Source organism: Carlito syrichta, unplaced genomic scaffold, assembly GCF_000164805.1.
Source record: "Carlito syrichta isolate Samal-C Ts95f unplaced genomic scaffold, Tarsius_syrichta-2.0.1 Scaffold273907, whole genome shotgun sequence".
NCBI lineage: Eukaryota > Metazoa > Chordata > Mammalia > Primates > Tarsiidae > Carlito > Carlito syrichta.
The window spans coordinates 236512-252344 of record NW_007218003.1 but is presented as its reverse complement, the minus strand read 5'-3'; the positions used below and the strand labels follow the sequence as shown (position 1 = coordinate 252344).

At 32.5% G+C, this 15833-nt stretch overlaps 1 protein-coding gene across 1 annotated transcript in view; it reads right to left on the bottom strand.

The window, feature by feature from the left end:
• Window positions 1-203: 203 nt before the first annotated feature.
• Window positions 204-15833, bottom strand: part of LOC103254239 (RAC-gamma serine/threonine-protein kinase) — a 148246-nt gene continuing 132616 nt past the window's right edge. The window contains exons 9-10 of the mRNA XM_008052375.2: window positions 5557-5771; window positions 204-363 (exon numbers count right to left, since the gene is read on the bottom strand). Of these exons, the coding sequence (XP_008050566.1) occupies window positions 219-363; window positions 5557-5771 (360 nt within the window). The 3' untranslated portion in view covers window positions 204-218. The remainder of the gene's footprint in view (window positions 364-5556; window positions 5772-15833) is intronic.

The following is a 15833-nucleotide window of genomic DNA, read 5'->3' as shown; positions in this document are numbered from 1 at the left end:
AATTGAAGAAATAGTAAGAGACAAACTAACAAATTATTATAGAAAAAAAAGAAAAAGAAATTCTGTGACCATGCTGAATAAAATTTCAAGAGGTATTTGGGGAGTCAAAATTATAAATAAAATTTTGTGCTCATAAGTTCAATAATCACTTAAATATCAGGGTAAAATATAAATATCACTACATCATTAAATTTTATTAACTTTAAAATTTTTTGCTGTTAATTCATTTTAGAGTAGCCAAAATATATACAAACCATGCCATAAAGAGAGCCTACCTTTTTATCATATACATCTTGCCAGTTTACTCCAGAAAAGAAACTGTGTCTCATAATTTCTTTTGCATCATCTGGCCCTCCACCAAGGCTATGAGGACAGAAATAAAATTAAATGAGTATAAAACATTTACATAAGCCACAACATAGCAAAAGTTTTTGTGAAAGTATAATTTTCTGTGTGATGAGCAAATAGCCATAAAAATAAAAACAAATTTGCAATAAGATCTAATTTTCCTAATATGCTAATAATAAGAACCAGCTTTAGAACAGCATAGTATCTGGAAAAGAGCAGAGGCTCTGGGGTAACTGAGTCAATCATATCTGACACTTATGAGATGTGTAACAATAAAAAAAATGGCTTAACCTCAGTTTTCTAATCTGTAGAATGGGGATAATAATACTTGCCTGATGGATTATTACAAGGATTATAAATAATCTATAAACTAAATTCCTTTTAGAATGATTTAAGTCAAAATGTATACTTGTTAATATAAATTATGAAATAAATAAATGGCAGGAAAAATAATTTGTGGAGCACAGCTGTAGATGAAAACTCATGGACTATTTTCATATCTCAAATGGATTCCTCATAAACAATACTGTTATCTATAAAATATAATCACATTGTAATTTACTATGTAAATTTAAAAACTAAAAATACGCCCTCCCCACTTTTAAGGTATTCTTATCTAGCTGCATTAAACAACCAGCTCACAAAATTGCTGAAAATTTAATTAGTGGTTCTTGTGAACTGATATGTGCCAACTCCAACACACTATTGGATAAGAAGAAAACCAAGTAGGTCACAGAAAATAAATACAAATGGTCCTAGACTTAACAATGGTTATGTCCGGATAAGTCCATATTTCAACTTAAGGTGTATTTTTCCAGACATGTTATTGTTAAAATGAGAAGCATATTGAATACATATTGTGTTTGCACATCATAAAATCAATTTTAAGTCAAACCATCATAGACTAAGGACCATCTGTAATTATACAATTCTTAATGAATTCTGGTTATTAGGTAAAGAAAGACAGGACTGGGAACTTAGGATCCTTCGACATACTTTCAGAATGGAAAATAAAACAATTAACTGATACCCGAATATCTTTAGAGATGATACATGGCTCACACAAGCCGGGTCTCCTACTCCCAGATCCATATTGGATGCTTTTTCATTTTTTAAATTGTAGTGACCTGATCTTGCTCTGTTGCCCAGGCTGGTCTTGAACTCCTGGGCTCAACTGATCCTCCTGCCTTGGCCTCCAACATGATGGGATTACATGCATGAGGCACCGCATCCCGCCCCACAGAGAATTCCCTAAATGAGCCACACTCCAGAGATGAGACTTTTACACTGGATTAGACCATAACAGGGATGTTCTAAGTTCCCATTAGGAATCCTCAGACTGGCAGCTCTGTCTTCAGTAAATGTTCAGCACTATAGTCCCTGCCCTCACTCTTTTTCACTCTATTTCAAGCCGTGTGCATCTCTCCCCCAGCAGACTGCAAGCTTCTTTCTTTAAGGGCACGTTCAGTTCTGGAGCTTAGAAACATATTCAAAGCTCGTTCTTAGGGAACCAAAAAAGCAAAAGCATCAAAACACATGTTTCTAAAAAGTATGTATCAAAGTATTTCAAAGTGTGCATCAAAGTAGTCTGCATGAGAAAAAGAACTCTATGATATTTTATCACACTTATGTTATAATTTATTTCGATGCTGTTTTCATTCAAATTATACTTAAGATGGTATATGAGGTGGGACTTGGAGTGGAGAATCATAATCATTTTGTAAATAAAATGTTTTAATCCAATTTCAGTTATTCATTTTGGTGTAACCCTTCAAGTTCTCTAGCAATAGTTTGGCTTTGGACATAGCCAGAATTTATTCTATATTTATCAAATACATATAAAACTAAAATATCAGCCATGAATACTATGCAAAGTCCAAGAATACAATCTTAGACTGCCATTTTAGAAGCTGGGAGAAATTCTTTAACACAAGCTTCCTCAAAGTGTGAAGTTGTCAAAAATTTCAATGTCAGTGACTGTCTAATATACAATTTAAGACTTCAAAACAATAACAAAATATGCTTTGAACGGAGACATTTATGTCTAAAATACTAAACTCCAACGTCAGAATGCCAAACTAAACCCTCAGCTACTATTCTTTACTATTAGGAACATCACAGAATTCATATTCCTAATGTTATTGAATGCAACATGAGGTCATGCTTTTCCTGTCAACTCTGCATAGGAGGATAAAGGAGGGACTAATAGATAGATCATAAAATAATGGAAAATACAAAATAAAAGCAAATTGGCAGCTGACCTTTTGACAGAACTGACAGCAATTCAATAATGAATGCCAGAAAAATGCAGACAGTATTTTAAAAAGCTGAATAGAAAAAATAAAGAGGTATATTATAATGCTATCTTTGATTATGTTTCCAAAGACTTTCCAGGGCTCTTTGTTAACATTCTTTTCTTTCTAGCTTTAAACTGTGATGCTTCCCAGGATTCTATCCTAGGCCCTTTTCCCTTTATACTCTACTCTCTGCACTACTGTCTTGGTTCTAGCTACCTCCAGGAAGTCTATGGAGCCCAATCCATATATTCAGTTATTGTGTTTCTTTTAAGCACTGTTACTATGATTTCCAGTTGCCTACTTGTCATTTCTAAATTGATTTTCTACAGAAACCTCAGACTCAGTATATCCAAAGTGAGTATCAGCATCCACCCCATTAAGCTTCCTCCTTCACTTGTATTTCCTGCTTGTTAATAACACCCCATTCTCTAAACTAATCACCCTAGCTGGAAACCTCAGAGGCATCCCTAACTCTTCCTACTTTCTCACCACTTCTATTTAATCATTCACAAGGTTCTATTTATTGCTTGTTTACTGCTACTTCAGGAAGGACTCCATCTATTGTCTGGACAATTCCATAAACATTCTTAACGGCTCTGCCTGCCTGCCCTCAGCTCTTCACTCTTCTAATCCATTCACGACAAAGCTGCCAAAATTACCTTTCCATAACACAAATCTAAGTATACCATCCCTTGCTTTAAATACTTTAGTGGCTTCTCACCCCCTTCTGAATACAGATTAAATATTTGCTAAGAAACATAAGATTCTTACAATCTAACATATCAGCTTCATCTCCCAATGTTACCCAACTCATATTCTACACTCTAGTCACTGAACTTCTCAAATGCCATGTTCATTTGCAATTCTAGCCATACTTTACATGTAAATTTCTCTGCCTGAGTGCCACTGCAAACTCTAACTCCTTTCTGAGCCAGCTCAAGTTCTTCAATCCCTTAGACAGTACTAACAATTTAAACAGAACTCTGTACATAGTTTGACCTGAGCATCTGTGAGTATATGTTTTGTGCCCCACATTATTCTATGAATATCCAGAACAGATACTTTTTCATCACATTCTTCCTTGCATCCTCAATATTTTAATGTGGCAGTTGAGGAGTTTGACGCATCTATTATACAAGAAAGTATCAGATAGCTGAAAATACTGCATTTTATCTTTAGATCAGTATCAATCTCTGGGTAAATAAACCTTAAGAGTTGTTATACATACTAAATCACTAATATTCTAAAAGTGTGCCTCACATTTATTCAATAGTTTCTAAGTATCTGCTACATGCCATACATGGGTTGGGGTGAGCTGACAAAAACATGAGTGAGATGTAGACATGAAAACCACAAGTACAATTGTGTTCTACCAACCACTTATAGAGAGGGCCACAAAAGAAAGAGTGGTCAAAGTCACCTGCAGGAGTTAGAAAAGGACTGGACAAAAACTCACCACCCTGAAAACCAGGCCAAATGTTAGATCCCAACAGCAAACAGATAAAATGGAAGACATAGCTCTGTTTAAAGATTACCTATCTCCAGGAACTTCTCATTACGTAATTGTAAAATAACTCTATTAAATGAAACACATTTAAAAACCTAAACTGAGGAATTGTTGTGCTAAAAATAAGATACATGAGAAATACCTAATAGGCATCAAGAAACAATTTCTACTCTTGTTCTGCATGAATCTTTTGTGAGACCTTGAATAAATCACCTAACTCTCTCTGGGTCTTTGTTTTCACCTCAATCAAATGGAAATGAGAAGACTATCTACCTCATCTACCCTACAAGGCTACTACTGAGAAAACCAAAAAAGATAATAGATATAAAAAAGTACCATGAACAAAAATCACTTTACAAATACAAAATAAAATCTGTGACTGGGATTACAAAATACATTTCTGAATGATTCTTCACTAAGCCAAAATACAAGGTATCTCTTTTATTATGTTTGTTTATTTCTACTGAAGGTAAAATTATGTTCCTTATTAAAAAAAAAAAAAAAAACTAGACGCATGCAATGGAAACCACTTATAAGGTGGACAAAGCCCAAATTTTAGGGCTTATTTATTCCTTCACCTAATAATCCAGTCTGTCAGTAAATATATATTGAGCATCAGCCATAAACAAACATTGTATCAAAACCTGTGAAGTGCTATGAAAGATTCAACAATACATGAAACCATCTATCATCTAGAAGCTTAAGATATAACAGACTTTCAGAGAAATACTGATATGTATAGATACCTAGATAGAAGGGAGATATATACACATGTAAGCACACATATTAAGAGACATTTAAAAATGAATAGTCATTTTATTTATGATTTATAAAATGTTGTGTGAATATATAAACATGAACAAAAAAATACTGTAGCTCACTGAGCAAAGCTCAAGGGCTACAGGATTCTTCAGGGCACAGCTTATACCTACAAAAACAAAAATATAAAGAATGTGAAGTTTTTCTGCCATCAACCCTTTCAGCTACACATGGAAATAAATATTTTCAAAAGACACACACACAAAAAGTTAGATATGTTAACACAGATTGAGGGTAGGAGGATAGCATCAAGAAATAGATTTATTCTTGTTATAAGAAGGGATCCTCCCAACCCCATAATATCAAGCAGCAGGGTAATTAAGACATTGTTCACTCATAATATAGATAGTGAAACTCTCAAAATCCTTATTTGGTAAATCTGCATAAAATTTCCAAGTTAGGAAAGAGTTGAGAAAATTTGTTAAATGCTCTATATTTTGCAGTTAAAAATAAGTCAGTATCTCAGTGGGAAGATGTCTACACCAAATACACTGCTTCTTGGAGTTAGCTATATTTGAATTAATTTCCATATCACAATTTTAACCACATTCATCAGTAACTCACTAAGCGTTATTTGAGGCTTACCGTTTATTTGGATCCTTTATCAAGAGCCCTGAAAGCAACGATTTTGCATCTGAAGAGAGTGTTCGAGGAAATTTAATGTCTTCCATTAGTATTAGTTCAAAAAGTTTCTCATGATCCTGGTTGTAGAAAGGTAACCTCCCACACATCATTTCATACATGACAACCCCTAGGCCCCACCAGTCTACTGCTCGGCCATAGTCATTATCTTCTAACACCTAAAAGTGAAACCAGTAGAAAGGTTAATTATTACACATTCACTTTTAAAGCATTTTTCATAAAACAAAAGATTTTTACATAAAAATGAATCTTAACTTTTTTTTTCCTGAGTCAGAGTCTCACTCTGTCACCTAGGCTGGAAGTAGCACACTCAGGACCATCACCAGCCTCAACCTACTGGGCTCAGGCAATCCTTCCCTCAGTCTTCCAAGGAGCTGGAACTACAGAGGTGCACTACCATGCCCAGCTAATTTTTTGATTGACTGTAGAAACTAGGTCTCACCAAGTTGCCCAGGCTGGTCTCCAACCCCTAAGCTTAGCCAATCCTCTTGCCTCTGCCTTCCAAAGTGCTGGGATTATAGGCATGAGCCACTGAGCCTGGCCTGAATCTTAACTTTTAAAGCCTAGTCTCTATTCTGACACCTTGACATTTAAACCATAAAGCATACTTAAAAAATATAAATCGCACCAAATATGTGGAATATTCAATATGTATCCAGAAATGGTCAGTATACAAAAAAAGAAGATAGGTTGTACAAAAAAATCCCAAGTAAATGAATATACATAAGGATCAAGTAAAAAACATTAGATAGCATATTTGCATATTTTCTCTTAGGCCTACTTTTTCATTCTAGTTTCACTCATGCAGACTCTAAGTAACAAAGCTAGGCCAGGCTCATTATAGAGCAGTATATAATGTGTCTTACACATTCTTGCTTTAAGAACTAAGTAATACAAGTTGAACAGTGAAAGACGAGTACAAAATGCAATGCAATAGAGAAGAATATTGGGCATGACAACCACTAAAATAAGTTTGAAAACTTTTGGGGGGCCCTATATGTTTAAAATTCTTCTGTAAATATTTACTCAATAAAGTGAATATAAAGGTTCATTGTTTAGGTTGCAATAAACTTTAGTATCCAAAACTTTAGTATCTCACAACAAAAATTTGTTAAACAGCAAAAATCATGGACTTAATATCTATGTGGTAAGTGTCCTTAAATTTGTTTCCCCAAAATACACTACATGCAAAATCAATTTAGTAAGAAAAAGTATGAAAGTACTGCTTTGTCTGTGTTAGATCAACCTGCTCAAATGAGAACATGGTAACTTACTACTTGTCCCCGGAAAAATTTGGTTTTATCTTTTTAATAAGATTTGTTCCTTACCCCATGGAATATTTCTACTCTAAATGCAACTTTCAATATTTTATTTTAAAACTAAATTAAATAATCTTAAAGCTTGCTTTATCTTCTCAGCTTTGGAAAAACCAGATCAGGAAAATTTTATCAATTAAAAAAATCTGTAACTGATTACATAAAAGAAAATTTGACAAGAACAAAGCAATACTTGTGTTCCAAGCTTTCCTGGTTTGAGTTAAATATTTTATTGAAGACTACTTATGACTTTTATTTAAAATTGACCAATAATTTCACAGAATTGCAGATGATATTTTTGACAATTATATTATGATGACCTATAACTTTAAAAGGCACTATGGAAGACTAGGTATTTGAAAATAAAGGATATAATTTTTAAGAAAAAATTATTCTACTTACATATCTATTCCAAAAGTGTTTTGAAATACTATGAAAAACATTTTTAATTCAATTGTATCAATGTTCCTTTCATGGCTAAAGAAGACTGAACACTTCATTGGTAAGATGTGAACACTAGTCTGGTTCTTATGTTTTTTGAAAAATCTTTTTCATAAACTACAAACAAGGAAAATATTTTCTGGAGGAACAACAAATTCTAGTTTTCATAATTAGGCAAAAAAAGTCAAATTTCTATTTGTTTACAATGAGTAATGTAAGAACAAACTGAAAATAAGAAATAACCTAGAGAAGCAGAAAGAATTCTACTATGTACTTAAGTGAAAGGAAATGCTGTATATATAATTTTTAAATGCCAGTGACTTTTGATGATTCAAGGATCTGTCCTGTGGCCAATTAATAGAATACACTGTTTGTGGACCTTTATCTAATTGATAGAGGAATCTACCTAACAACAAAAAGATTTTAAATCTAAGTAACCTTTAACTGCATTCCTACAACACCAACAAAACAGTGGCATACACAAAAAGGAGCCAAATGTGGTTTTTAACCTCTTTTTTCATAAAACCATAAAAAACATAAAAGCTGGATTAACTGCCTCCCGAACCCACATTTCACCAGCCGGGTTCTCATCCCCAGCTGGCAAAACTGGCAATCCTTTATTTTTGTTTAAATACCTGGTTTGCAGCCAGAAGGGAAAGTGAGTACATAAAAAGAGGGTTTTTATTTTTGAAGAGAAATAAGCAACAGAAAAATAAAGCTGCATTATAAAAAATCTATTTGATAAAATAAAGTATATTGTATTTAGTTTTGTAAAATGAACACTGACTCTCAAAATAAGTGATTTTGCTTCTGAACATACAGGCTTTAATTGATATACAGATACATAATGCTAAAATTAGAAATGTTTTCCGTGTCACTTTGTACTGAACAAAATTGATGTAATGTATTGTCCTATCAATATGTAAACGTAAGCAATGCTGACAAGAAAACACCCTAACAACTAAGCCAGCGTTCTTACCTAAGAGACTTCACTATCAATTAAAAATAGTTTTTGTACAACTCCTACCTCCAAGCTTTAAGAAGAATATACAAGAAATAATAACAATAAAAATAATTACAACATTCTACATGTGGATACATAATATAAAAAATGTTCCTGCTATTCAAACAGTATCCTTTCTCTCTCCTTAAATCTAAATTATTTTAATACACAATACTCTGAAATACTCTGGAAATCCTAAAGTCAAATTAACTAATCCAAGTTAACAGCCTCTTTCAGACTACTTGTGGAGGATACTTATTCTCACTTTCTCAAAACACTGTTTTTTCTAAAAGTACAGTTACAAACACAATTCATATTCTTTATCCCGAGGGTTGCAATAATTTCTGGCTACTTCTGATATTTTTTTCAGGCAAAAGGGCTACTTTTATTTCAGGGTTATTGTGAGGGCTCATCCAAGGGTATGATAAGTGATGATGTAAAGTGCAGGTACAATAATGGTAAGACAAATTTCAACTTCATTAAAATGTAATTTCTCATATAATTTGGATATAAATACAAATCAAAACACGCTCCTGAAATAAGTCAGTAAAAGATTTTATCTTGAATAATTCACTCAAGTGTCTCTTTTTCCATAAAGTCAATGTTGCTGACTTTAAATAAAACCCAAAGTTTAAATATGAATACAGATATTGGTATTTCCTTCTATCCTGATAGTTCTTGGTAACCACAGATGTGACTGTACTTTATACCTATATGTAACACAAATGCCCAAATAGAGATCAAGGACAAGGGGATTTGGAACATTAAAAGAAATGTAAATGTTAAAAAATGATGAGAGGTCATATTAAATCAAAACCCAAACAGAGCACAAACTCTAGGAAACAAGGCTTAGTTTCAATTTTTCTACCAGGAGCCAGAAATCACTTTAATTTCTGGTATAATAAAACCTAAGACTCACAGAGATCACAGCAGACACCAATTAATATCAAATGTTGGAATAATATTGAATTCGTATTTGGTAATGTTGCACTTCTATTTATAAAAGAACCAGATGAGTTACAAAAGACCACTATGAATGGTTACTAATTTCAAAGAATAATAATGAATAAATTCTGTATTTTAAAATGATACTATCAATTAAAGTTTTTTAATGTAAATATTTAGTCAATGGGATTTTCAAAAAACATATTCATTCCACTATTCTTTCACCAATTAGTATTTACTGGGAGGTTACAGGAACACCTCTCTCAGTTTGCTCTCCGGGCTACACCATGCACCCAAGGCAAGCAATTATAAGGAGGCTACATATACCCTGGAGTGGCTTTCTGCTCAATCAATAATCCTGACAGAACAGATGGGGGAAAAAATTAAACATCTAAACAAACTGTCTGCACACCTATGTTGTGAAAGTAAACTGCGAACTTGGATGAACCAATTTACCGCTAATTCAAAAACTATTTTTTTTTTCCTGATAGTCTTACATCTCAGGTAACTGATATGTGTGCTTTATAGCTGAACATAGATCTCTATATTTTATTACTTATTGGAGCCCCTTATATATTCTTACTATAAATCTTCTAATTCAGATTTTTAAATGAATTGCAGCCTCAGAACTATACATTTCAACTCATAAGAATTAGGAATTCCAAAGTTTCTTGGTATTTTCTCCATAAATATGTTATAACTATTTCCCAACTGCTCTAACAATCCTTTAGCAACAGCAACTGTAAATACTATTTGCTATGAATTAGAATGCTGTAAACTTTGTGGCTACCTCCTAGCATACACATACAAATACTAGCATACAGCTAACATTGTATTTTCAAAAGGAAACTCTGGCTAGCACAGGAAAAATCCTTCAACAAGAGAAAGACTAAATGGATACAATAATGGCGATTAAATAATACTTACACATACCTTCCCCCCTTTTTACTCTGAGGCAATAGATGATACGGGATTCCAAGAAACTGGGTCTTTGTAACCCAAGTAACAATAGTTATAGTAAAATACTCTAGGTGATCACTAGTGTTCCCAGTTAGGGTTAGTTTTGTATACGGTCTCGTGTTTCAGAGAATTTAAAATTTAACTTGTGCTTAAATTAGAATTATGTCAAAGTACTGAATGCAAATATTCTGTTAAAGCCAAAAGACCATGTAACATTGAAAAGAAGTCTTAAGTAAAAAATAGCTACTATAAGAACTGACAGACCTCTAAGTAAGTATAAGTTGCCACTTATAAACATTAAAAGGCATTAATTCCATTTTAGTTCATATTTAAACAATATTCAATTATGAGACGATGGAGGGATGGATTTAATATTACACAGAAACAGTATAAAATACAACTAACTATAGTACATCCAAGAATCAAGTTAAATTATATTCAACCAATAGTAAGTCAACTCATACAACAGAAGTTCTTAAAAATGAATTCTAACTATAAAGCAGACAAATTCTATCTGAGCTAATCATTGTGCTCCTTTACTTAATGTTCCCCTTAATATTGGTGATGAGATCTTTTTAGAACAACAAGATACAGGTTTTCAAAAATACCTCAGTACAGGTGTTATATGAATTAACAATAAAATGTTATGGTTGTACAGTTTTAGAAAGACCAATAAAACAACTCTTTTTTTCCACAAAAAGCTTCGAAGTTCTAACACTAGTTTAACAATTTGCTGGAATACAGTAGGACTTTGTCTAAAAACTAATCAGAATGTAACTACGTGGCTACTATTTTTACCTATAGAATAAATATATAAACATTTGTAACGTTCGTCTCAATCATTTCACTTTAGAGATCCTAAAAACAATATAGGCAGAGCCCACAAAATGACATCTTTTGATTTTACTGTTTGCTGAATTTAAAGTAAATCAAGAAAATTCCATTTAATACATTTCAATCAAGTTAACTTCTAACTATTCTCTCCACTAAAGCACTACTCCACATTAGCAATGCCTTTACTACCTTCTTTGAAAGTCAATGTCTTTGACTTTGAATTTATACAGAATTTAATTTCAATTTGTGCTATGATCTACCACAATAACTTTGAGCAAATCTTTGCATCAAAATAGTTATCAAAATATTATGATCCATTTCAGGTATTTTCAAAATGTTACATTAGAAATATTAAAGATAGTCAGTTTCAAAGGAAAAAGAAGAAATATTATAGCAGGTAAATGTTTCCTAAAAATAAGATTCTGAAAAATAAGAAGCATGCATCAAAAACTACATTTTCAACCACTGGAAAAAATCATTTTACACTTAGATGAAATAAAATTATACACTTTTTCCTCAGTAGCAACCAGTTAGATATTTTCTATTTCCCAACAATCAAGTCATTTTTTTTTGCAATCTTTTTTGTTAATTCTAACTTGATTATCAAATAATTTTTATTTTTACACTATTACAGAAGTGCATTTCTCTAGGTTTCCAAAACCACCTTATTCAACCTTCCCCATCTGTCACCATCTGCTTCTTTTTAGCATGTACTTTTTGTGTGATCACATAAGCATGTGAAAAATAACTAACATTCAGATGATTATCTGCTGGTACATTTGAGGACTGGGCATAATAAAAGTGAACTGCCAAAACGCACTTAACACTTTTAATTTTGTTGGGGCTTGCATGTAAGCTACATTTGATTTTCAAACTGTTTTACAGTTGGAAAGTTGATCAGGTACTGCTAACTCAAGAGCAAAGCTGAGACTCTAAATAATTAGCACTGCATAAAAAGGTTTGGATTCAATTGGAGCCAAATCAAATAATAAAATTTAACAGTAAGACTTTATATATGATTTCTAATTTCTTTTATGATTTCTAGATGTGAAAATACAGTACAGATTATAAAAACAAAATCCCCTCAAGATGTCTTATGGTCCATAATTTACTATAAGTCACATGTATTTCCTTCTAATGTAAGGAGGAATAAAAACACACAAACTATACAAACGCATTTTTAGAACTGTAGCACACCTAAATGCATAGTGTATATGCCTGCTAGAACTGTATCTCTGTAACCTTTTAAAACAAAACATCATTTTTTTTCTTTAAAAATAAAGATTGTTAAATGCCTCCCAAGGTAGAAAATTATATTCTAAGCCCCATTCTTCATCAAAAGAGAGAAGAAATACTTTTTAAAATATTCTTTTTTCAGCAAATAGCATATTTATACTATAGACTTATTTCTTCTGGTAGTCTTTGCCACAAGAAGCAAATTAAGTTCATTTAAAACCTAAGTTTACTTCAAAGCCTGCTATGGGGAGGGGTACGACACCTCATCAACAAGGGTACCTGCATGATGAACGTTTGTATACCTAACCTTGAACCATACCCCGCATCTTTAAAATAAAAAAATTAAAAGAAAAAAAAATCCTGCTATGAATCTGACATACAAGACATTTAATACACTGGTTTTGAACTGATTTCTAACATTTTTTTTGGAAGTATCTTTGAAATACCCTTCATCTATCTTTAAATAGCAAACCATTTCTAGCAAGTTAAAACAACTTAAAAGGTAAAGAAATACAACTGTTAGATCACGTATAGGTTGCAGCAAGATCTCTACATAATGTGTAAACAAGTCTTCTCAAAGAACAGAAGGGAAAACTTGACAGTGAGTCATTCACAAGAAAAGTAGTAATGAAGAATGATACACTACTTTGATACACTGTTCCTTATAATTACTATCAAGGAAAGACTAGCATTAATAATGGTAATGTACTAGAAATTTCAAGATTCAAAAAAAATGAGAGACAAAATCTGAAAGAAAGAGATTGGCTTCAGCTTGCGCCAGTCCTTCCCTAACATTGACCATGTGAATAAGACCTATTACATTATTGTCTTGCCAGCAATTCACAAGTGGCTTTCCCTTAACCACAGGCTCAAACACAAACCCCTTTACATTCCAATCCCTACTTGTGTGCCCAGCATCCTCTATTCCTGCTTCCCCTTTACTGCTCTGAACCTTCACTGCAGGCTTAAGCACTTTTTCTTTTCCTTCCATTCCACTGTATGCAACTCCAGTAAAGCAGTCATTTTCTTGCACAGTAATAATTATTTTCCATAACTTATTACCTTAGTAAACAGCAAGCCACTTGAAAAAACTATTTCTTACTATCATTGTATTCCCAGCACCTAACATAATGTCTGATATCTAATAAATAGTCAATATATTTTTCATTAATGAATAAGTGTGATTCAGTGAAATGGTCCACACGGAAGAACAGAATAAAGACACGAAATTCTCCTTTTTTTTTTTAAAGTAAGGGTTACACATTCAAAATTACAAAAATGCAGTATATGACACAAATATTTAAAGTATACGAATTAAAACTGCATGAGAAGTTGGTTGCTTCAAGATTTCTCATACTCAAACAGCGACTACAAAAGTCACTGCCCTTTATAATAAGGTATCAAGCTTTTAATTATGAATCAACATGTATCAACCAAAGACAGGTGTTGTAAGTTGCTCTTAAAGACCAGACTTTCGTAATATTAAAAAAAGTATACAGAAATATTTTCTTGACTTTAAAAAGAAATTGATAATTTCTTGTGAACTGTAAACTTTCTATTTAGAAACAATTGGATTCTTCTTGCATTAAATTCTTGGTTTTGCTCTTCAGTTGATGATATTTGCATAGAAAACAATATCTTTGTTTCTTAGATCAGCTGCTTCTAAAATGAGATGTATTTATCTTCTTCAGAAATAATTTCCCCTAATTGTGACAAACCAATCTTGTTATTCTAAATATGAATATCATCTTCCACAGCAAATGTGTAGGAGGCGTAATTGAACTCCAGAGAAATAAAGAATTTGTTTTTCATGGCATTCACAAAACAATCCTATTCTAGAAAATATGATCTTTTATTCAAATAAACAAAAAACAGTGTTTCTAAAATTTTACCAAATTCAACCACAAAATAGAGAATTTTAAACTCCAGATTTTGTAAGAGAAAATGGTATTTTTGGCAAGAAAATAATAGTTGAAAATTTACTGTATTTTAAATATCAGAACGTATTTATAATAAATTAACATTTTTGAAACGTAAATTTAATCCTTAATTGAAAAGAACTATTATAATAATAAGCCAGCATGAGTTATTATACATATAAGAAATGCTAGTTATCATCGCGAATTTATTCTTACTAATTTCGTTTAATTATCTTTTCCTATTGAGAATTTATAAAGCATCCATTAAAAAATTACAATTACTTGCTTCTACAAGTAGTCTTGAAATTGTAACATTTTTGGATCATGACGTATGTAGTTAAAAAAGTAAAGTGACCTCTATAGTCAGACAACCTAGTTAAAGCCCTGATTATACCTCCACCACCTTTTTATACAGGTTACATAAGAAAAAATTATGATCTTATGTTTCTTCACTTTAAAAAAAAGCCAAGTTTGCTATCTATAACCAAAATTTATTCCAAATATTAAATGAAATAATAGATGCAATGCACTTATATAACATGTGGCACATAATAGATGCTCCTTAAATAGTAATCCTTGCCCATCAAAGATTAACACCTCCATTTTTTACTATAGCTACATTAACCATAATAGAGCTAGAGGGGAAAACTCAGCTTGGTCTTGCCTCAGGGTTTTCACACTAGCTGCTCTCTTGGTTTGGAAAAACTCCTCCCCTATCTTTGCAACAGTTGTCCTTTCTTATCATTCAAATCTCTGGCAAACATCACTTTCCCTGAACATCCTGTGGAAGATGTTATTTTCCAAAGGTGGTTGCAGCAATATCTCCCATCTCACAAGCTCTTCTATAATGGAGAGGTGGGGTTTATGAGGCTAACCCTTAAGTCTGTGCAGGTTTACAACTGCTTCAAGGACTAAGCACAAGAAGCAAATTAAGTTCATTTAAAACCTGTTTACTTCAAAGCCTGCTTATGGGAGGGTGGCACACCTCATCAACAAGGGTACCTGCATGATGAACGTTTGTATACCTAACCTTGAACTGTACCCTGCATCTTTAAAATAAAAAAATTAAAAGAAAAAAAAGCTTGCTATGAATCTGGCATACAAGACATTTAATATACTGGCTTTGAACTTCTGAAACTAAGCCATAAAACGCATAACACAAATGTTCACAACAGTATTCATAATAGCCACACACACAAAAAAAAAACAAACTCCAAATGTCCATCAGCTGCTGAATGAATAAACAAAATGTGGTCTATCTATTCAATGGAATATTATCCAGCCATAAAAAACACGAAGTGGTAATAACATGTTAATACACGGATGAATAGTGAAAACATGATGCTAAGTGAAAGAAGCCTATCACAGAAGACTCCATATGGCATAATTTCATTTGTATGAAATGTCCACAATAAGTAAATGTATTCAGACAAAAAGTGATTAGTGATTGCCTACTGGGAAGAGAGAATGGAGAGCTAATGGGTATGAGGTTTCTTGTTGGGTAATAAAAATATTCTGGAATTAGCAGAGATAGCTGTACAACTCTGTGAATGTACTAAAAAGTCT